Here is a 20,190-nt window from a genome sequence, read left to right on the forward strand (position 1 = left end):
AGGGATTACAAGCGTGAGCCACCGCGCCTAGCCTCACTTAATTTTATTCAGTTGGCTCTTAATCGGGTTTTTTTTTTTTTTTTTTTTTTTTTTGCGATGGAGTTTTGCTCTTTCACCCAGGCTGGAGTGCAGTAGTACAGTCTTGGCTCACTGCAACCTCTGCCTCCCAGGTTCAAGCAATTCTCCTGCCTCAGCCTCCTGAGTAGTTGGGATTACAGGTGTGCACCACCACGTTCAGCTTATTTTTGTACTTTAATTAGAGATGGGGTTTTGCCACGTTGGCCAGGCTGGTCTCGAACTCCTGACAGGTGGTCCACCTGCCTTGGCCCCCCAAAGTGGTGTGATTATAGGCATGAGCCACCACACAAGGCCCTTAATCTTGTTTGGGTTCTGATGTCCTTGGGAGAAACCTCTGGGGCCAGTCCTGTCACATGATCTCAGGCCAGCCAATCAGACTACCATTCTGTGGGTCACGGCAACTGGTTTATGGAGGGTCTGAGATTCCAAACTAGCCAGTGAGATTCCACAGCGGGATTTGGAACTGGGAGAATCTAATTAAAGCAGAGCCAAGGATGGAAGATCAATTTCCCAAGATGCCTTTGGAGCCCCTGGATCAAGCCATACCTGAAACCCTTAGGTGTTTTAAGTTCTATGAACTCAGTCATCCCCCTTTTGTGCCTGAGTCAATCTGACTTCAATTTTTTTTTCCTCACATGGAACTAAAAATCTGTTTCAGAGATTGACGTTTGGGAGGCAGGGACCTAGAAGGCCAAGACTTTGAAATGTGGGCTTCACTGGGTGATACGGAATCATGTGGGGTACCAGGGACTCTCCCATGCCAGCCTCGGGAGTCTGTGGCACCGCTCTGTGGTGGGAAAGGCACCTGTGGAATTGGGCACCAGAGCTGTAGGGGGGCAGAGAGAAAGGGCCCGAATGGTGGTGGGGGTGGCACCTCTCACTGATGTCCTGCCAAGAAGAGGCAAGTCCTCCATCAGAGATGCCCTTCTGTAGCCAGGCGTGGTGGCAGGAGCCTGTAATCCCAGCTACTTGGGAGGCTGAGGCACGAGAGTCACTGGAACCTGGAAGGCGGAGGTTGCAGTCAGCTGAGGTTGCACCACTACACTCCAGTCTGGGCGACAGAGGGAGACTCTGTCTCAAAAAAAAAAAAAAAAAGATGGCCTTCTGAAAACAGCAAGGGAAGAAGTCACATCTGTCACGCTGCTTGCCGGGCCAGTGCTCAGCCCTTATGCAGCCCCAGTTTGCCAAAGTGGTCCCCAGTCTCCCCATGTCCATCTTGAAGACAGCCTTGGAAGATGAGAGATTAGGCCCCTCCTGTGGTGAGGGTCTCTTGCAGGCGTGTTCGGAGAAGGGAACTGAGGCAGGGGCGGGATGGAGAGGACACCAGGTTCCCTTTGAAGGCTGCACTGGGTTCTGCATTAGGCCAGGGTTTCCCACAGTGTCCCGTGAGTGAGTGGGTCCATGTCTACAATCAAACTGGATAGCAAGGTCCCATTTAGCTAATGCATGGGACATCTGAGGGTTGAGTGAGACCATGGTGTCCTGCTGTTTGGCCCCAGGCCAGAGATCTGGATGTCTGTCTAAGACCTGACTGCCGAACTCCTACTTTTCCTACAAAACCCTACCCACATGGCCCTTCCTGCAAGAAGAGATCTGGAGCCTCCCTGGCTATTAAGACTGTGCTGTGCAGCCTTCTGTTACTGGACTCAGGGCTATCTTCCCCAGACTAGGGCCTTCTTGAGGACAATCGTGGTGGCTCAGTGGTTGACACTGTCTCCCCTGCATGTAATTGGTCTTCCTGGTTGCTTCTGTCCCCTGTGACTCCCTTGGGAGACTAACACTCAGAGGACAGCTTCTGGTCTGCTGTTACATGGCCCCCATGGGGAGACTGGCTCCACCTGTGCCCCACCTGTCACAGCCAGGGCCTGGGATGGGTCGGACACTGGAAGGCCCTCCCCCTAGGCCATGCTTATGGATGTGCCCACATAGTGCTTGGGGTCAGCTGCTGTCCTGAAGTGCCCAGGGAGACACAGAATGGAGGAATCCAGCTGGGTGTGGTGGCTCATGCCTATAACCCCGGCACTTTGGGAGGAGGAGGTGGTGGGCAGATCACTTAAGGTCAGGAGTTCGACACCAGCCTGGCCAACATGGGGAAACCCTGTCTCTACTAAAAATACAAAAATTAGCTGGGCGCAGTGGCAGGTGCCTGTAATCTCAGCTACTCAGGAGGCTGAAGCAGCAGAATCACTTGAACCTGGGAGGCAGAGGTTGCTGTGAGCCGAGATGGTACCCGAGACGGTACCACTGCACTCCAGCCAGGGCGATAGAATAAGACTCCGACTCAAAAAAAAAAAAAAAAAAAAAATGAATGGAGGAATCCATTTGTCTGGGGTGCGTTCATGGCGTCCTACAGGGCTTCCAGGCTGAGCCCACTCCCTTTAGGTGGACCCCAGCATGGCATCCCTTGGATCTTCCAGAAGGCCGTCCTACCAAGACTGGCGTCCTCTAGCGATCTTGTCTCCATTATTAGACCCACAGAAACTCTTGGTCTCAGCCAGGCAGGGTGGCTCACACCTGTAATCCCAGCACTTTTGGAGGCTGAGGTGGGCGGATCATGGGAGGTCAAGAGTTCCAGACCAGCCTGACCAACATGGTGAAACCCCGTCTCTACTAAAAATACGAAAATTAGTTGGGTGTGGTGGCAGGTGTCTGTAATCCCAGCTACTCGGAAGGCTAAGGCAGGAGAATCACTTGAACCAGGGAGGCGGAGGTTGCAGTGAGCCGAGATCATGCTACTGCGCTCCAGCCTGGGCAAGAGCGAGACTCTGTCTCAGAAAAAAAAACAAAAAACAAAACAAAAAAAACTTTTGGTCCCTGGTGTTCCCCGGCAAGCCTGGCCGAGGACGTGACGCTGGATGTTGGCGTCTAACTGGAAGGCGACTTGAGGCTCTTGGGGGAGAGAGAACCCCCATTAAGGGTTCAAACCCTACCCAGAGATCCTAGACAAATCCCTTTTGTGGAACCTTTTTTTTTTTTTTTTTTTTTTGAGACAGAGTTTCACTCTTGTTGCCCAGGCTGGAATGCAATGGCAAGATCTTGGCTCACCGCAACGTCTGCCTCCAGGCTTCAAGTGATTTTCCTGCCTCAGCCACCATAGTAGCTAGGATTACAGGCACGCACCACCACACCCAGCTAATTTTTTTTTTTTTTTTTTTTAAGTAGAAACGGGGTTTTACCATGTTAGCCAGGCTGGTCTCGAACTCCTGACTTCAGGTGATTTGCCAGCCTCGGCTTCCCAAAGTGCTGGGATTACAGGAGTGAGCTACGGTGCCCAGCAAGAACCTCATATTTTTTCTCCTCTGGAAATGAAGGAACAATTTTGTAGTGATGGCTAGGTACGGTGACTCATGCCTTTGATCCCAGTACTTTGGGAGGCCGAGGCAGGAGGATTGCTTGAGCCCACGAGTTTGAGTCCAGCCTAGGCAACATAGAGAGACCCCATCTCTACAAATATAAAATTAACCAGGGTGTCATGGTACATGGCTGTGGTCCCAGCTACTCAGGCGGGTGAAGTGGGAGGATTGCTTGAGCCTGAGAGGTTGAGGCTGCAGTGAGCCATGATCACGCCACTGCACTCCAGCTTGGGCGACAGAGTGAGACACAGTCAAAAACAAAAACAAAAACAAAAAACTGGCCGGGCGCGGTGGCTCAAGCCTGTAATCCCAGCACTTTGGGAGGCCGAGACGGGCGGATCACGAGGTCAGGAGATCGAGACCATCCTGGCTAACACGGTGAAACCCTGTCTCTACTAAAAAATACAAAAAACTAGCTGGGCGAGGTGGCGGGCGCCTGTAGTCCCAGCTACTCGGGAGGCTGAGGCAGGAGAGTGGCGTGAACCCGGGAGGCGGAGCTTGCAGTGAGCTGAGATCCGGCCACTGCACTCCAGCCTGGGCGACAGAGCCAGACTCCGTCTCAAAACAAAAAAACAAAAAACTTTTTGTGTGCATAACAACTGAGTGAAATCAGAAGTGTTAAGTAATTATACTCAGTAGGTGTCTAATACATGTTTATTTCACTGGGATGGAGAGCAGGCCCTACTTCCAGGGAACAGGTTGAGATCTGGAGTCCCTATAGGGTCAGAGCTAGAGGGCCCAGAGGAGGAAGACCTGGAAGGCCTTCCTGGAGGAGGAGCTGTCAGCGCCGAGTCCAAAATGAAGAGGCATTTGCAATCCTGGAGAAAGCTACCCCTGGTAGGGGGAGCTGCAAGAGGAAAGGCTGAGGAGATACCAAGAAAAGCAAGGGGCCTGCATCCCCATCCATCCCTCTGCCCATCTGCAGGGGCACTCAGAAGTACACAGAGCCCTCGCTGTCTCCTCGGTCATTGAATTTCTGGATCTGAGTCTTGAGATGCCTCAGTTTACCCTTCAGGTAGTGGCAGCGAGCCTGCTTGTCCAGGAAGCCAGGATCCTAGGCAGGGCGAGACCCGGAAGTCCTTGCAGCAGTCTGCCCTGTGGCCCTCAAGCTGCTCAACCCTCTGCCTTTCATTCTCCGAGCCTTAATTTTCTCTCCTTGAAACGGGGCACAGGCAACTGGGTGAGCTGGGTGAGGTGGCTCATGCCTGTAATCCCAGCAGTCTGGGAGGCCGAGGTGGGCGGAACACTTGAGGTCAGGAGTTCTTTTTTTTTTTTTTTTTTTTTTGAGAGGAAGTCTCGCTCTGTCGCCCAGGCTGGAGTGCAGTGGCCGGATCTCAGCTCACTGCAAGCTCCGCCTCCCGGGTTCAGGCCATTCTCCTGCCTCAGCCTCCCGAGTAGCTGGGACTACTGGGCCCACCACCTCGCCTGGCTAGTTTTTTGTATTTTTTAGTAGAGACGGGGTTTCACCGGGTTAGCCAGGATGGTCTCGATCTCCGAGGTCAGGAGTTCTAGACCAGCCTGGCCAACATGGTGAAACCCTGTCTCTACTAAAAATACAAAAATTTGCCAGACGTGGTGGTGAGCGCCTGTGATCCCAGCTGAGGCAGGAGAACAGCCTGAACCCAGCCGGCTGAGGTTGCAGTGAGCTGAGATCTTACCATTGCATTCCAGCCTGGGCGACAGAGCGAGATTTTGTCTCAAAAAAAAAAAACAAAAAAACCCGGTACAGGCACCCCAGCCTCACAGAAGTCTCAGGGGTGCAAGACCAAGCTGTGGGATGTAAAACTCACCGTTCGCTTCTTCTCAAACTCCCTCCAAACCCGGGCTGCAACTTGGGCCTCCTTCTGTAAGGGGAGGAGTAGAAAGGGGGTTTAGGGAGAGTTGAACTCAAGGAGGGATGGGGAAGCTGAAGCTCAGACACACTAAATGCCCATCTAGTGGGGACTTCAAGGGCTGACCTAAGCCATGTGTGTGGCGCCCAGCCAACCTAGAGTAGAAAGAGTCCCAGAAATCTGGATCCAGTGGGTGTCCCACAGGCTTGTGTTGGGCCACTCCGAAGGGCTGCGGGGCAGGGCTTTCTCCCAGTGCTGACCTGGCTTTGGGGTGGGGGCAGGGAGCTCAGCAGGGCCTCCAGCTGCCTGAGCTTTGCCTGTGCACACCCCACCTCCCGCTGGAGCTCCAAGAACTCTCCATACTGGTCCTGGAACACTGCGGCGTAGCGGCTCCGCTCCCTCTCACTGCTCACCGGTGGATACTTACTACCAGGTTGAAGGGGTCAGAGTGTAAGCGTAAAGAACCCCACCCTTTCCCCCAGTCAGTGTAATTTGCTTTTCTTTGTCCATGCTGGGCCCCCTACTAAAAATGTTCCTTTACTCCCCGTCTTTTTATTATTTTTATTAATAATAATAATATTATTTATTTATTTTGAGATGGAGTCTCGCTCTGTTGCCCAGGCTGGAGTGCAGTGGCCGGATCTCAGCTCACTGCGAGCTCCGCCTCCTGGGTTTACGCCATTCTCCTGCCTCAGCCTCCCGAGTCACTGGGACTACAGGTGCCTGCCACCTCGCCCGGCTAGTTTTTTTGTATTTTTTAGTAGAGACGGGGTTTCACCGTGTTAGCCAGGATGGTCTCGATCTCCTGACCTCATGATCTGCCCGTCTCGGCCTCCCAAAGTGCTGGGATTACAGGCGTGCGCCACCGCGCCCCGCCTTTATTATTATTTTTTGAGATAGAGTCTTGCTGTGTTGCCCAGGCTGGAGTGCAGTGGAGCGATCTCAGCTCACTGCAACCTCCACCTCCCAGGTTCAAGCAGTTCTCCCACCTCAGCCTCTTCAGTAGCTGGGATTACAGGCATGCGCCACCATATCCAGCTAATTTTTGTATTTTTAGTAGAGACGGGGTTTCACCATGTTGGCCAGGCTGGTCTCGAACTCGTGACCACAAGTGATCAGCTCACCCCACAAGGGATCCTTTTCTTTTTACTCTTTGGTAAACTCTTATTCACCTGTCAAAGCCCCAGCCTCAGTGCCCCTCTCTGATCTCAAGCATGAAGAATCACATGGGGGACACTCACAGCTCATAGTCGGGCACTGGGTGGGGCCTAGGCTTATGCCCCTTAGGGATAGCTCCAATAGGCTTCTTGGCACCCAGGAGGGCCTGGGAAAGCAGCTCATCCTCAAACACAATCTTCCTGGGCTTTGCCTTGTGGGGTCCCGGCTGGGGCTGGCACGGAGGGCGGGAGGCGCTGGTTTTGAGGCCTCCAGGCGCCAGTCCTTGCAGCTGCCACAGGAATCGTGGTTTGGAGTTAAATCGGGGTGTCGGGAAACCGGAGTCCCTCAAACTGGGGGGACTAAATCTTTTGTCTAGAGGCCCGGCCTGGGGACCCCCTCCCGGTCAGGCTCACCGGGGGCCCAGGCCCAGGCGGGTGAGTCTGCAGGTGCCCCCGGGAGCCGCGAGTCTTTGGGGGCTCCCAGGTGGGCATCGGCCTCCGGGAGAAGCAGCTCGCAGGTTTCCGGGCTGATGGGCGGGTCCTGCGGGGGGCGTCGTGTCCCGCGCGCGGCGGGGGTGGTCTGCGGGCGGCCTGTGGGTGGACACGCGGAGAGGACACGCCTGGCGACGCGCACGGAGAAAGGACGCGCGGGCAGCACGGCCCGAAAGCAGCCAACTCTCAACCAGCTGGAGCAGAGTTCCCCAGCGCGGCCTCTATTTGCATAGACGCACGCGATTGGTCCACAGCGACCTCCAGACCCCGCCCACGATTGCGTAACCCAAAAGAGCGCTATGTAAACGAGCTCTGACGTCGCCGCGCAGCCTGGGACCTGCTCTAGTTAACCCCCGTGCTGCCGGAGCCTCGCCCTCTGGGGCACGCGGAGCCCACGGACAACCGCGCCCGAGGAGCTCCCCGGGACCTCCGCCCCACCTGCAAGGCCATCCGGCTGACTACCGCCCCGGGTCACCTGTCCCAGCGTCTGGAGCTCCGAGCCTGAGTCCGCTGTCAGAGAGGCACTTCCGTCCCGGTTGTGCATTTACTGCAGGATGGACCCGACCGGCAGGGTAGCTCGGCAGGGCAGTGGGGCGGGGTCTGACGGGAGGGGGCTGGGCCTGACGGCCTGGGGGCGGGGCTGACCTGGTGGGCGTGGCCACACACCTTCGAAACGTGGTCGACTCCGACCTCGACTCTCAAGTTTGTCTGATAAAACGGGATGGTTTTGCAAATTTAAACTTATTTATTTTTTCAGCAATTATATGAAAAAAAAATTAACAAGAGCCTCGCTTGCCCAGGCTGGAATGCAGTGGCGTGATCTCGGCCCACTGCAGCCTCCGCCTCCCGGGTTCAAGGGTTCTCCTGCCTCGGCCCCCCGAGTAGCTGGGACTACAGGCGCCCGCCAACACACTCGGCTAATTTTTTCTATTTTTTAATAGAGACGGGGTTTCACCGTGTTAGCCAGGATGGTCTCGATCTCCTGACCTCGTGATCCGCCCACCTCGGCCTCCCAAAGTGCTGGGATTACAGGCCTGAGCCACCGCGTCCGGCCTCTTACGTGTACTTTCAAAGTTGAAAATACTGACTACTCAGGCCAGGCGCGGTGGCTCACGCTTGTAATCCCAGCATTTTGGGAGGCCGAGGTGGGCAGATCACGAGGTCAGGAGTTCGAGACCAGCCTGGCCAACATAATGAAAGCCCGTCTCTACTACAAAAAATTAGCCAGGTGTGGTGGCAGGTGTCTGTAATCCCAGCTACTTGGGAGGCTGAGGCAGGAGAACTGCTTGAACCCGGGAGGCAGAGGTTGCAGTGAGCCAAGATTGCGCCAGTGCACTCCACCTGGGCGACAGTTGAGAGACTTTGTCTCAAAAACAAAAAAACAAAAACAAAAAAAGGCCGGGCGCGGTGGCTCATGCCTGTAATCCCAGCACTTTGCGAGGCCGAGGCAGAAGGATCACCTGAGGTCGGGAGTTCAAGACCAGCCTGACCAACATGGAGAAACCCCGTCTCTACTAAAAATACAAAATTAGCCGGGGTGGTGGCGCATGCCTGTAATCCCAGCTACTTGGGAGGCCAAGGCAGGAGAATTGCTTGAACCCGGGAGGTGGAGGTTGCGGTGAGCTGTGATCGCTCCATTGCACTCCAGCCTGGGCAACAAGAGCGAAACTATGTCTCAAAACAAACAAAAAAACAAACAGGAAGTATTGCCTATTGCATGAGTGAAAAAATTTAGAAACTATTTCATAAGTCTTTTCCTGTTATATCCTGCAAATGTTTTTGCTTGTTGATCTTTAGAAGTTCTTCAAATGTCAGCTGGACAAGGTGGCTTATGCCTGTAATCCCAGCAGTTTGGGAGGCCAAGGTGAGTGGATCACTTGTGGTCAGGAGTTCGAGACCAGCCTGGCCAACATGGTGAAACCCCGTCTCTACTAAAAATACAAAAATTAGCCAGTCATGGTAGCATGCACCTGTAATCCCAGCTACTCAGGAGGCTGAGGCAGGAGAATCACTTGAAACTGGGAGGTGGAGGTTGCAGTGAGCCATGATTGTGCCACTGTACCACTCCAGCCTGGGCGACAGAGTGAGACTCCAAAAAAAGTTCTTCAAATGTCAAGAAAATTCATGTAACCAGGCAGTGTATCTTTTTTTATTGCTGCTATAAATGGGATGCTTTAATACATTTTAAAGCTATATACATATATAGTATACAAGAAATGAATTTTTAAATATCCCTAAGTCTCTTGCTAGCTTATGGAATTCTTTTATTGAAATATCTTTAGTCACATTGCTTGAGCCTATCATATATACAGTCACCTGCAAATAATTTTGCCTTCTCATTTCTTATTTTTCTTCTTTTTCTTCTTCTTTTTCAATCTCATTTCTTTCTTCTTGTTTGAGAGACAGGGTCTCACTCTGCCGCACAGGCTGGAGTGCAGTGGTGCCAACATAGCTCACTGCAGCCTCGAACTCCTGGGCTCAAGTGATCATTTGCCCCAGCCTCCTGAATAATTGGAACTATAGGCGCGTACCACCACACCTGGATAATTTTTTTTTTTTTTTTTAAGATGGAGTCTTGTTCTGTCTCCCAGGCTGGAGTGCAGTGGTGTGATCTTGGCTCACTGCTACCTGCGCCTCTTGGGTCAAGCAATTCTCCTGCCTCAGCATCTTGAGTAGCTGGGATTACAGGTGCTCGCCACCACGTCTGGCTAATTTTTGTTTTTTGTTTTTTGTTTTTTTTTTTTTGAGAGGAAGTCTCACATTGTCACCCGGGCTGGTGTGCAGTGGGGTGATCTTGGCTCACTGCAGCCTCCACCTCTCGGTTTTAAGCGATTCTCCTACCTCAGCCTCCCGAGTGGCTGGGACTACAGGTGTACACCACCACACCTGGCTAATTTTTGTATTTTCAGTAGAGACGGGTTTTCACCATGTTGGCCAGGCTGGTCTTGAACTCCTGACCTCGTAATCTGCCCACCTCGACCTCCCAAAGTGCTGGGATTACAGGTGTGAGCCACCGCGCCTGGCCTAATTTTTGTATTTTTAGTAGAGATAGGGTTTCACCATCTTGGCCAAGCTGGTCTCAAACTCCTGACCTTGTGATCCACCCGCCTTAGCATCTCAAAGTGCTGGGATTACAGCCATGAGCTACTGCACCCAGCTGATAATTATTATTTTTTTGAGATGGAGTCTTGCTCTGTTGCCCAGGCTGGAGTGCAATGCAACGATCGTGGCTCACTGCAACCTCTGCCTCCTGGGTTCAAGCAATTCTCCTGCCTCACCCTTCTGAGTAGCTGGGATTACAGGCACCTGCCACCACGCCCAGCTAATTTTTGTATTTTTTAGTAAAGACGGAGTTTCACCATGTTGGCCAGGCTGATCTCGAACTCCTGACCTCAAGTAATCCACCTGCCTTGGCCTTCCAAAGTGCTGGGATGACAGGCATGAGCCACACCAGGTGGCCTACATCTGGATAATTTTTACATTTTTAAATTTTTATTGGTAGAGATGGGGTCTCGCTATGTTGTCCAGTCAGGTCTTAAACTCCTAGGATCAAGCGGTCCTCCTGTTTCAGCCTCCCAAGTAGTTGTGACTAAAGACATGAGCCCCATGCCTGGCATTTTATTTATTCTATTTACAGGGTCTTGCTATGTTGTCCAGGCTAGTCTCTATCTTCTGGCCTCAAGCAATCCTCCTGCCTCAGCCTTTGGAGTATCTGGGACCACAGGCGTGCACCACCATATTTGGCCCCATTTCTTTTTTTCTTCTAGTTGTGCTGACTACCACCTCAAGACTATGTGAAATTATGGAGGCAGGGTGACTGTCAGCATCCTTCGCCGTTCCATTTCCCCAGGTTTTTTTTTTTTTTTTTGAGACGGAGTTTCGCTCTTGTTGCCCAGGCTGGAGTTCAATGGCGCGATCTTGGCTCACTGCAACCTCCGCCTCCCAGGTTCAAGCCATTCTTCTGCCTCAGCCTCCCTAGTAGCTGGATTTACAGGCACGCGCCACCACACCCGGCTAATTTTGTATTTTTAGCAGAGACAGGGTTTCTCCATGTTGATCAGGCTGGTCTCGAACTCCAAACCTGAGGTGATCCGCCGGCCTCGGCCTCCCAAAGTGCTGGGATTACAGGCGTGACCCACCGCGCCCAGCCTTGTTTTTGTTTTTTAAGCCGGAGTCTCACTCTTTTACCCAGGCTGGGGTGCAATGGTGTGATCTCGGCTCACTGCAACCTCTGCCTCCCAGGTTCAAGTGATTCTCCTGCCTCAGCCTCCTGAGTAGCTGGGATTACAGCCACGTGCCACCATGCCTGTCTAATTTTTGTATTTTTGGTAGAGACAAGGTTTCACCATGTTGGCCAGGCCGGTGTCGAACTCCTGACCTCAAGTAATCTACCTCTTTCGGCCTCCCAAAGTGCCGGCGTTACAGGTAGCATTAGCCACTGTGCCTGGCCTATTCCTCATTTTGATGGCAGAAATTTTGAGTATTTGCCCATTAAAGTCGACACTTCCTTTGGCGTGAAATTGTTCAGTGAAGTGAGGAACATCTCCATCTATTTCCTTTCTTTTCAAATTAGGAGCCTTTGGGTAATGGAGGCTAAACAGTACAATTTGTCATTTCAGCATCTGTGATTTTGTTTTCTGAGGCATTAATGTACTGCCTTTTGCTGTTGTTGTTTGAGACAGGGTCTTGCTCTGTCGCTCAGGCTGGAGTGTAGTGGTGTGATCACAGCTCACTGCGTCCTCGAACTCCTGGACTCAAGCCATTCTCCTGTCTCAGCCTCCCAAGTAGCTGGGAGTATTTTTTGTAGAGATGGGGTTTTACCATGTTGTCCAGACTGGCCTCAAACTCCTGAGCTCAAGCAATCCTCCCACCTTGGCCTCCCACAGTGCTGGCATTACAAGGCGTGAGCCACGGTGCCCCGGCCAATGTGGTTTTCTAATAAGGAATCATCCCTGTGTCTCAGGCATAAACTTCTTTTTTTTTTTTTTTTTTGAGACGGAGTCTCGCTCTGTCGCCCAGGCTGGAGTGCAGTGGCCGGATCTCAGCTCACTGCAAGCTCCGCCTCCCGGGTTTACGCCATTCTCCTGCCTCAGCCTCCCGAGCAGTTGGGACTACAGGCGCCCGCCACCTCGCCCGGCTAGTTCTTTTGTATTTTTTAGTAGAGACAGGGTTTCACCTTATTAGCCAGGATAGTCTCGATCTCCTGACCTCGTGAAATGCCCGTCTCGGCCTCCCAAAGTGCCGGGATTACAGGCGTGAGCCACCGTGCCCGGCCTTGATCTACTTCTTAAAAGCTGCCAGTAGCGCTTTTAAAAATCTCTACTTGGGCCGAGCACAGTGGCTTATGCTGTAATCCCAGCACTTTGTGAGGCCAAGGCGGGAGGATTGCTTGAGGCTAGGAGGTCGAGGCTGCAGTGAGCTATGATTGCGCCACTGCACTCTAGCCTGGACCACAGAGTGAGACCCTGTCTCAAAAAAAAAAAAAAAAAAAAAAAAATCCCTACCTAATGATTTTACTCACTGTGTGATGGGGTCCATTGGGTACCTCCGAGGGTCTCCACAATGCTGTCATGCTGCCATGGGGCAGACACCCCAAGACCTTGTCACCAAGCCCCTCAGCTGCTCCCTTACAGGCTGTGCCCTGTCTGGAGCTGGTGTGAGAGCAGGGCTCAGGACCCCAGAATTCCTACTCCAAGACCCTTTTCAGGACCCCTACCCTAGTACCCACCCAGTTCTCCTTTGAAATGATCAGACTGTGACCTGGGGAGGGCAGGGTCTCCAGGGAGTGCTGGGCACGACACATGTGTGTTTGTCGAGTGACTGTATGAGGGATCTGTAGTGTCCCAAGAGCTGGGGCTGCAGTGTGGCTGAGCTGTGTCCTCAAACTATTGCCTTCAATTCCAGGGAAGACCTAGTGTTGAGACCCCCTCCTCCAGGCTGAGCTCCTGTCATTACCCTACTCCTCCTCAACCCTCCAAGCCCCTGTCCTACCCTTTGGCCTCACTCTGGCCTCACATTGCTGAAGGCATTGAGTTTGGCTGTGAGTCTGCCAATCGGAGGCTCCTAGGGCCTCCTGGAGCTGGGCCTTGTCGGTTATGGAGTAGGCTCCAGAGGAACATGGGCGGAGGGAGAGTTTGATGAGTCACCACCCGCCAAGCCTGACTTTTTCTGTTTTTTTTTTTTTTTTTTTTTTTTTGGCAATGGAGCCTCGCTCTGTTGCTCAGGTTGGAGTGCAGTACTGTGATCTTGGCTCGCTGCAACCTCTACCTCCTGGGTTCAAGCGATTCTCGTGCCTAAGCCTCCCAAGTAGCTGGGACTACAGGCATGTGCCACCATGCCCGCCTGAGTTTTGTATTTTTTGGTAGAGACGGGTTTTCACCACGTTGGCCAGGCTGGTCTCGAACTCCTGGCCTCAAGTGATCCACCTGCCTTGGCCTCCCAAAGTGCTGGGATTCCAGGCGTGAGCCCCCGCATCTGGCGCTGAGGTTCTTCTTTCCCTGCTCACACACTCTCTGTGGCTCTTCAGGGACCTCCAAAGACCCTCCCATCTCATTGCCCACCCTGAAAGGCATTGCTGGATGGGGACAGGGGACAGAAGGAAGACAGACAAGGTGGGCGGGGGTCTTTATTTGAGTTTGGGCATGATTCGAATGAAGAGGATCATACTAATGAAGATGAAGCAGACGATAATGAGCATGGCCCAGAGGAACCAGTTGACTGACTTCTGTGTGTGCTGCTCCAGCCGCTCTGACTCCGTCTTCAGCTTCTCCAGGTTCTGGTCTGCCATTTTCAGTGAGTGTGACAGGGTCTGTGGGGAAGGTGGAAAGGGTGTCAACAGGACTGGGGCCTGAATAGCTTCTCTCTACTTCCCTGGGGCTGGCCTGCACCTCTTGTCGCTTGCTGGTGCTGTGCCTTCTGCAGGGAGTGCCATTTTTACCCTCTACAAAACTCCTATTCATCCCACAAAGCCCCAGCCACCATGCTCCTGTGCTGGGAAGCCTTCTCTGATGCCCCAGGGCAGAGGCTGGAGAGCTCCCCCAGTCTCCACACCTGGTTGTCCTTCTTGATGACACTCTGGGCGGCCAGCGTATTGGTCTTGAGGCTCCGGGCCAGTCCTAGCATCTCTTCCGCCAGCTTTTCCTGGAGATTCTGATGTCGCTGCAGGACGAGGTCTAGCTCAGCTGCCGACTGCTTCTCACTCCCTGGCTGGGACCCTGCCACTCCACTGATCTTACACATGGTGGGAGGAGGGCATGAGAGATGGAGTGGGAAAGAGGAGAAGACCAATACATTTTCTTGTTTTTTTTTTGAGACAGCATCTCGCTCTTTCGCCCAGGCTGGAGTGCAATGGCGTGATCTCGGCTCACTGCACCCTCCACCTCCTGGGTTCAAGCGATTCTCCTCCCTCAGCCTCCTGAGTAGCTGGGACTATAGGGGCCCACCACCACGCCCAGCTAATTTTTTTATATTTTTAATAGAGACGAGGTTTCACCATGTTGGCCAGGATGGTCTCAATCTCTTGACCTCGTGATCCGCTCGCCTGAGCCTCCCAAAGTGCTGGGATTACAGGCATGAGCCACCGCGCCCGGCCGACCAGCACATTTTCAAGCAAGCCAAAGGTCATGGCTTCAGCCACAGCCCTGCGTGGGACTCAGTTTCCCCTCCTCTGCTTTGACTTTTTTTTCTGGGACAGAGTTTCGCCCTTGTCACCCAGGCTGGAGTGCAATGGCACCATCTCAGCTAACTGCAACCTCTGCCACCTGGATTCAAGTGATTCTCTTGCCTCAGCCTCCCAAGTAGCTGGGATGATAGGTGCCTGCCACCACACCTGGCTAATTTTGTGTTTTTAGTAGAGATGGGGTTTCACCATATTGGTCAGACTGGTCTCGAACTCCTGACTTCAGGTGATCCACCCGCCTTGGCCTCCCAAAGTGCTGGGATTACAGGCGTGAGCCACTGCAGCCAGCTCTTTTTTTTTTTTTTTTTTTGGAGACTGAGTTTCACTCTGTTGCCCAGGCTGGAGTGCAATGGCACCATCTCGGCCCACTGCAACCTCCGCCTGTCGGGTTCAAGAGATTCCCCTGCCTCAGCCTCCTGAGTTGCTGGGACTACAGGTGCATGCCACCATACCCAGCTAATGTTTTGTATTTTTAGTAGAGATAGGGTTTTGCCATGTTGGCCAGGCTGGTCTTGAACTCCTCGCCTCAGGTGATCCGCCTGCCTCAGTTTCCCAAAGTGTTGGGATTATGGGCGTGTGCCACTGCGTCCGGCCTACTTTGACTTCTGCGAAGAGCATCCACAGAAGTGGCTTCTGGTTGGTTTAGATCCTTGTGGTAGTGCCTCAGTGGTCCAGGGTTTGGCCAGTGCCACCCCATCCCTGCTGCACCACCCAATTGCCACTACTGCCCCAGGGCCGCAGACACTCACGTTCTCTTCCTTACGTCCATCTCAGGCTCTGAAAGCAAAACAGGCCAAGCAAAAAGGCAAGTGTTGGTTTCCTGTTTCCGGCATCCTAACCATTGCCTGTGCTGGGCCTACTGTTTGGAATGTTGTTTCCTCATCTTGTCTATTGCCCCGTTGGCTTCTGACCATGCTTGAATACCCCCTCTTCTAGGAGAGTCTCCTTACTCCTGTCTTGGTTCCCTCAGACCCCAGGTCCCTCCCTCCAGCCTAGCCTTGGTCCCATAGGCTGGGAGTGCCTAGCTTTAACAAATTAATCTATTTGCGTATTCTTGAGACAGAGTCTCTCTGTCAACCACGCTGGAGTGCACTGGCGCGATCTCAGCTCACTGCAACCTCCCCCTCCCAGCCTCAAGCAATCCTCCTACCTCAGCCCCCCAAATAGCTGGGACTATGGGTGTGCATCACCATGCTGGCTAATTTTTTTCCTTTTTTTTTTTTTTTGAGACGGAATCTTGCTCTGTCACCCCGGCTGGAGTGCGGTGGTGTGATCTCAGCTCATTGCAACCTCCACCTCCTGGGTTCAAGCAATTCTCCTGCCTCAGCCTCCCGAGGAGCTGGGACTACAGACAGGCGGCACTGCATCCGGCTAAGTTTTGTATTTTTAGTAGAGACAAGGTTTGGTCATGTTGGCCAGGTTGGTCTCAAACTCCTGACCTCAGGAGATCCACCTGCCTCAGCCTCCCAAATTGCCGGGATTACAGGTGTGAGCCAGTGTGCCTGGCAGGAGTGCCTAGCTCTGTTTCCTCTCGGGGCCATTTCCTCTGTCCTGGCTCTTCCTCCACGTGTAATTTGGTGTTGCTGCTGTTGGAGTCAGGCTGGGCATGGAGGCCCCAGGGCAGCAAGGATATATGTCTTGTTCTAGGCAGCTGGCCCTCAAGTCCTGTTGTGTTCATGGTGACTCACCTGCAGAGTCCTGTGGAAAGAAGTAAGTGGCATGAGGCTGGGCGCAGTGGCTCACTCCCAGCACTTTGGGAGGCCAAGGTGGGCAGATCACCCGAGGTCAGGAGTTCGAGACCAGCCTGGCCAACATAATGAAACCCCATCTCTTCTAAAAATACAAAAAATTAGCCAAGTGTGGTGGGGGTGCCTGTGATCCCAGTGGCTCAGGAGGCTGAGGCAGGAGAATCTCTTGAACCCAGGAGGCGGAGGTTGCAGTGAGCCGAGATCGCCCCACTGCACTCCAGCCTCGGCAACAAGAGTGAATCTCCATCTCAAAAAAAAAAAAAAAAAAAGTAAATGCCATGAAGTCACCCCCCTTGTCTTGTTCCCAAACCTGTCCCTTCTGATCTCAACCTTTTCACCTTCAGTCAGGACATGGGGAAATCCCATGACCTCTGAGCCTGTTTTTTCAACTATAAACTGGTAACAACCACTCATATATATATATTTTTTGAGATGGAGTTTTGCTCTTATTGCCCAGGCTGGAGTGCAATGGCTCAATCTTGGCTCACCGCTACCTCTGCCTCCCAGGTTCAAGCGATTCTCCTGCCTCAGCCTCTTGAGTAGCTGGGATTACAGGCATGCGCCACCATGCCCAGCTAATTTTGTATTTTTAGTAAAGACGGGGTTTCTCCATGTTGGTCAGGCTGGTCTCTAACTCGCGACCTCAAATGATCTGCCCGCCTCGGCCTCCAAAGTGCTGGGATTACAGGCGTGAGCTGCCGCACCCCGCCACAACAACTCATATTTTAAAAGATTGAGCTGATCCACATAAAGTGCTCAGAAAGGAACTTGTCATCCTCTTTTACAGCTGAAGAAACTTTTGTGTCTTGTAAGTTGCAAGCCAGGACTCAAACCCTGCTCTTGGGCCAACTCTGGGGCTTAACCAGACACGTTCCATTTTTGCCTTGTACCAAATTTGCTATTCATCTAGCAAAGCCTTAGCCACAGTGCCCTTCTGTTGGGCAGCCTTGTGTGATGACCCAGGGAAGAGATTGCTGGACCCCCTCAGAGCCCCTGTATCTGACAGTATTGTGGTTCCGGCTGCCTGCAGGCATAGAACCCCCATCCCTGTCCAAGGGGTTCCCGGGGACCAGGGAAGGAGCCCTACCGTGCCTAGTAGCTCACTCCGCATCTCGCTGGTGTACCGCGCTCGTGACTGCAGATGCACCGTCTTTGTGGCGGGCACTCGCTCTCTGGCTGTGGTTGGCACACGGCCAGGGGCCAGGAACTGGTTGGCCAGTGCTTTCTCTGAGGAGGAGGTCTACAGAAATGTGGGAAGAGAAGTCACTGGAGGGGCAGGTCCTGGGGACGAAAGTGAGCGGTGATGGGGGCTGAGGGGGCAGGGGCACCCCTTCTCACCAGCTTCTCGGCTTGCAGCATCCCCTTCAGAAAATCCACCTTCCAGGAATATTCATTGATCACTTCAGAGGCCGGTTTGCTGGGAGGTAGGAAGAAGAAAAAGAAAACCTGTCCATGGTCCCCAGCTCAGGGAAGGGTCCCAACTGGGACAGAGGTACTGGGATGTCCCAGAATAGCCACGTGCTGATGTGAAAGCGGTGAGGCTGCCTGCACTCACCTCGCGTGGACCTTCAGGGCCTGCAACATGTCCTCCAGGGCTCCCACGTACTGGGGAGGAAAAGTAGATTGTCACCCAGGGGTCGTTCCCACGTCCTGCTCAGGGGAGTGGGGGGCGGGGCCGACAAATGGGAGGGGTCAAGCGCAAAGGAGGCGGGGCCAGTGGGGGAGGGGCGGAGTACCACGGACGGGGGCGGAAGCTACAGGTAGACGTGGCGGGGCTGACCGGAAAGGGCGCTGCCCGAGAGGCTACTGGGGCAGGGGAGTCCGGCTAGGTGGCTTCCAACCCTAGGAACCACCCCCCGGGAGTCGGACTCTACGCGGCAGTGCGAGATCCCCTCACCTTCTCCAGGCGCCACTCGTCCGGGTCCCGTTTCTCCGCTGCCATCGCCTCGCAGCGGGATAGTAGCCGCACCAGGTTCAGCTCCAGTCTCGACGCCGCCATTATTGCCCGGCCCTACCCCGCCCCTTCCGCCGGCGCCATGTTAAGAGAGGGCGGAAGTGCCTTCAAGTGGCCTTCCGGGCGGATGTTTCGCCTGCTCACGTTCGCTGGCCCATCTTTGTTTGGAGCAGAAGTAATATCTTGTTTTGAGGCGGGGCACTGGGCCGGGCGCGCTGCCTCAGGACTGTAATGCCAGCATTTTAGGAGGCGGAGTTGGGAAAGGATTGCTTGAAGCCAGGAGTTCGAGGCCAGCCCGGGCAATATAGCGCGACCCTACCTCTATTTAAAAAAAATAGGAGGCCGGGCGCGGTGGCTCAAGCCTGTAATCCCAGCACTTTGGGAGGCCGAGACGGGCGGATCACGAGGTCAGGAGATCGAGACCATCCTGGCTAACACAGTGAAACCCCGTCTCTACTAAAAATACAAAAAACTAGCCGGGCGAGGTGGCGGGCGCCTGTAGTCCCCGCTACTCGGGAGGCTGAGGCAGGAGAATGGCGTAAACCCGGGAGGCGGAGCTTGCAGTGAGCTGAGATCAGGCCACTGCACTCCAGCCCGGGTGACAGAGCAAGACTCCGTCTCAAAAAAAAAAAAAAAAAAAAAAAAAAAAAATAGGAGAGGTGCCACCCCATTCTTTCTTACTCAGGCGAATCACTTCCTTTTCTTCCAGAGCGTGTTAACCCTTCGGGAATGGTAGGACGACCGGGGTCTTCGGGTGTCAGACCCCCCTGCAGTGTGCCCTCTTGTTCTGTTTTGCTTGCTCGAAGTACCTCCCCCCACCCCACTACTACCTGGATTCTTCCCAGTCGGAGCTGTTTCACCTCCGCGTCCTTCCCGATTTCTCTTGTAGGAGGGGCTCTGGCCTGGAATTCAGGAATCCAAGGCTTCCCCCACCTCAGCGGGGCTTATCTGTATTGTGGTTATGAGCTTCCAGGTCACAGCTCCAGCTCTGATTCCATCCCCGGCCCTGGGCGAGTTTAACTTTTCTTGATCCGTTTCTTCCCCCCGGAAATGTACAGTGTGACAGTACCTGCCTCAAGGGTGATATGGGCAGCTCTGCCTCAGAGTGAGCAAAGTGGGGCTGGGTCCCCCCTAACGCCCAGACCCCCGTGGAGAGAACCCCTTCCCAGCCCACCTCATTACCTGGAAGCTGAGTACCTCTATGCCTGCAGTGCCACTCTTCTGGAGTGAGAGGATGAGGGTGGGGGCTTCACAGGGACCAGGGCCTGGCATGCAGCCCTCATGTTTTCCCATACCTTAGATCATCTGTACCTTGGTCACACCAGTGGGCCTGATGTCCTTGAAAAATTCCAGACGGATGGGCGCGGTGGCTCACGCCTGTAATCCCAGCACTTAGGGAGGCTGAGGCAGGTGATCAACTGAGGTCAGGAGTTTGAGACCAGCCTGGCCAACATGGTGAAACCCCGTCTCTACTAAAAATACAAAAATTAGCCGGGTGTGATGGTGGGTGCCTGTGATCCCAGCTACTTGGGAAGCTGAGGCAGGCGAATCGCTTGAATCCAGGAGGCAGATGGTGCAGTGAGCCAAGATTGCGCCATTGCACTCCAGCCTGGGCAACAGAGCAAGAATCCATCTCAAAAAAAAAAAAAAAAAAAAAAAAAAAAAAAAAAAATACAATGGAGGGCTGGGTGTGGTGGCTCATGCCTGCAATCCCAGCACTTTGGGAGGGTGAAGTGGGTGGATCACTGGAGGTCAGGAGTTTGGAGCAGCCTGGCCAACATGGTGAAACTCTATCAAAAAATACAAAAATTAGCCAGGCGTGGTGGTGCACACCTGTAATCTCAGCTACTCAGGAGGCTGAGGCAGGAGAACCGCTTGAACCTGGGAGGTGGAGGCTG

At 53.5% G+C, this 20,190-nt stretch overlaps 2 protein-coding genes across 5 annotated transcripts; both read right to left on the bottom strand.

The window, feature by feature from the left end:
- Nucleotides 1-4,071: 4,071 nt before the first annotated feature.
- Nucleotides 4,072-7,498, bottom strand: OCEL1 (occludin/ELL domain containing 1). Of its 4 annotated transcripts, none has more exons than XM_007995685.3 (6): nt 7,388-7,498; nt 6,835-7,011; nt 6,505-6,710; nt 5,524-5,689; nt 5,222-5,275; nt 4,072-4,485 (listed from the first exon to the last, which is right to left on the bottom strand). In XM_007995685.3, exons 1-6 carry the CDS (start codon nt 7,454-7,456, stop codon nt 4,363-4,365), a joined length of 795 nt encoding a protein of 264 aa, XP_007993876.3. In that variant the 5' UTR covers nt 7,457-7,498; the 3' UTR covers nt 4,072-4,362. The 4 variants fall into 4 exon arrangements, with proteins under 4 accessions (XP_007993876.3, XP_007993879.3, XP_007993877.3 ...); XM_007995688.3 differs by having other exon boundaries at nt 4,072-4,586; XM_007995686.3 differs by having other exon boundaries at nt 7,351-7,451.
- A 6,021-nt stretch (nt 7,499-13,519) lies between these two features.
- USE1 (unconventional SNARE in the ER 1) lies at nt 13,520-18,379 on the bottom strand. Its single transcript, XM_007995684.3, has 8 exons — nt 18,236-18,379; nt 17,894-17,943; nt 17,677-17,755; nt 17,426-17,578; nt 16,279-16,288; nt 15,340-15,367; nt 13,963-14,137; nt 13,520-13,720 (listed from the first exon to the last, which is right to left on the bottom strand). Exons 1-8 carry the CDS (start codon nt 18,335-18,337, stop codon nt 13,538-13,540), a joined length of 780 nt encoding a protein of 259 aa, XP_007993875.3. The 5' UTR covers nt 18,338-18,379; the 3' UTR covers nt 13,520-13,537.
- Between the last annotated feature and the right edge of the window lie 1,811 nt (nt 18,380-20,190).

The sequence above is a fragment of the Chlorocebus sabaeus genome, chromosome 6 (assembly GCF_047675955.1).
Source record: "Chlorocebus sabaeus isolate Y175 chromosome 6, mChlSab1.0.hap1, whole genome shotgun sequence".
Lineage (NCBI taxonomy): Eukaryota > Metazoa > Chordata > Mammalia > Primates > Cercopithecidae > Chlorocebus > Chlorocebus sabaeus.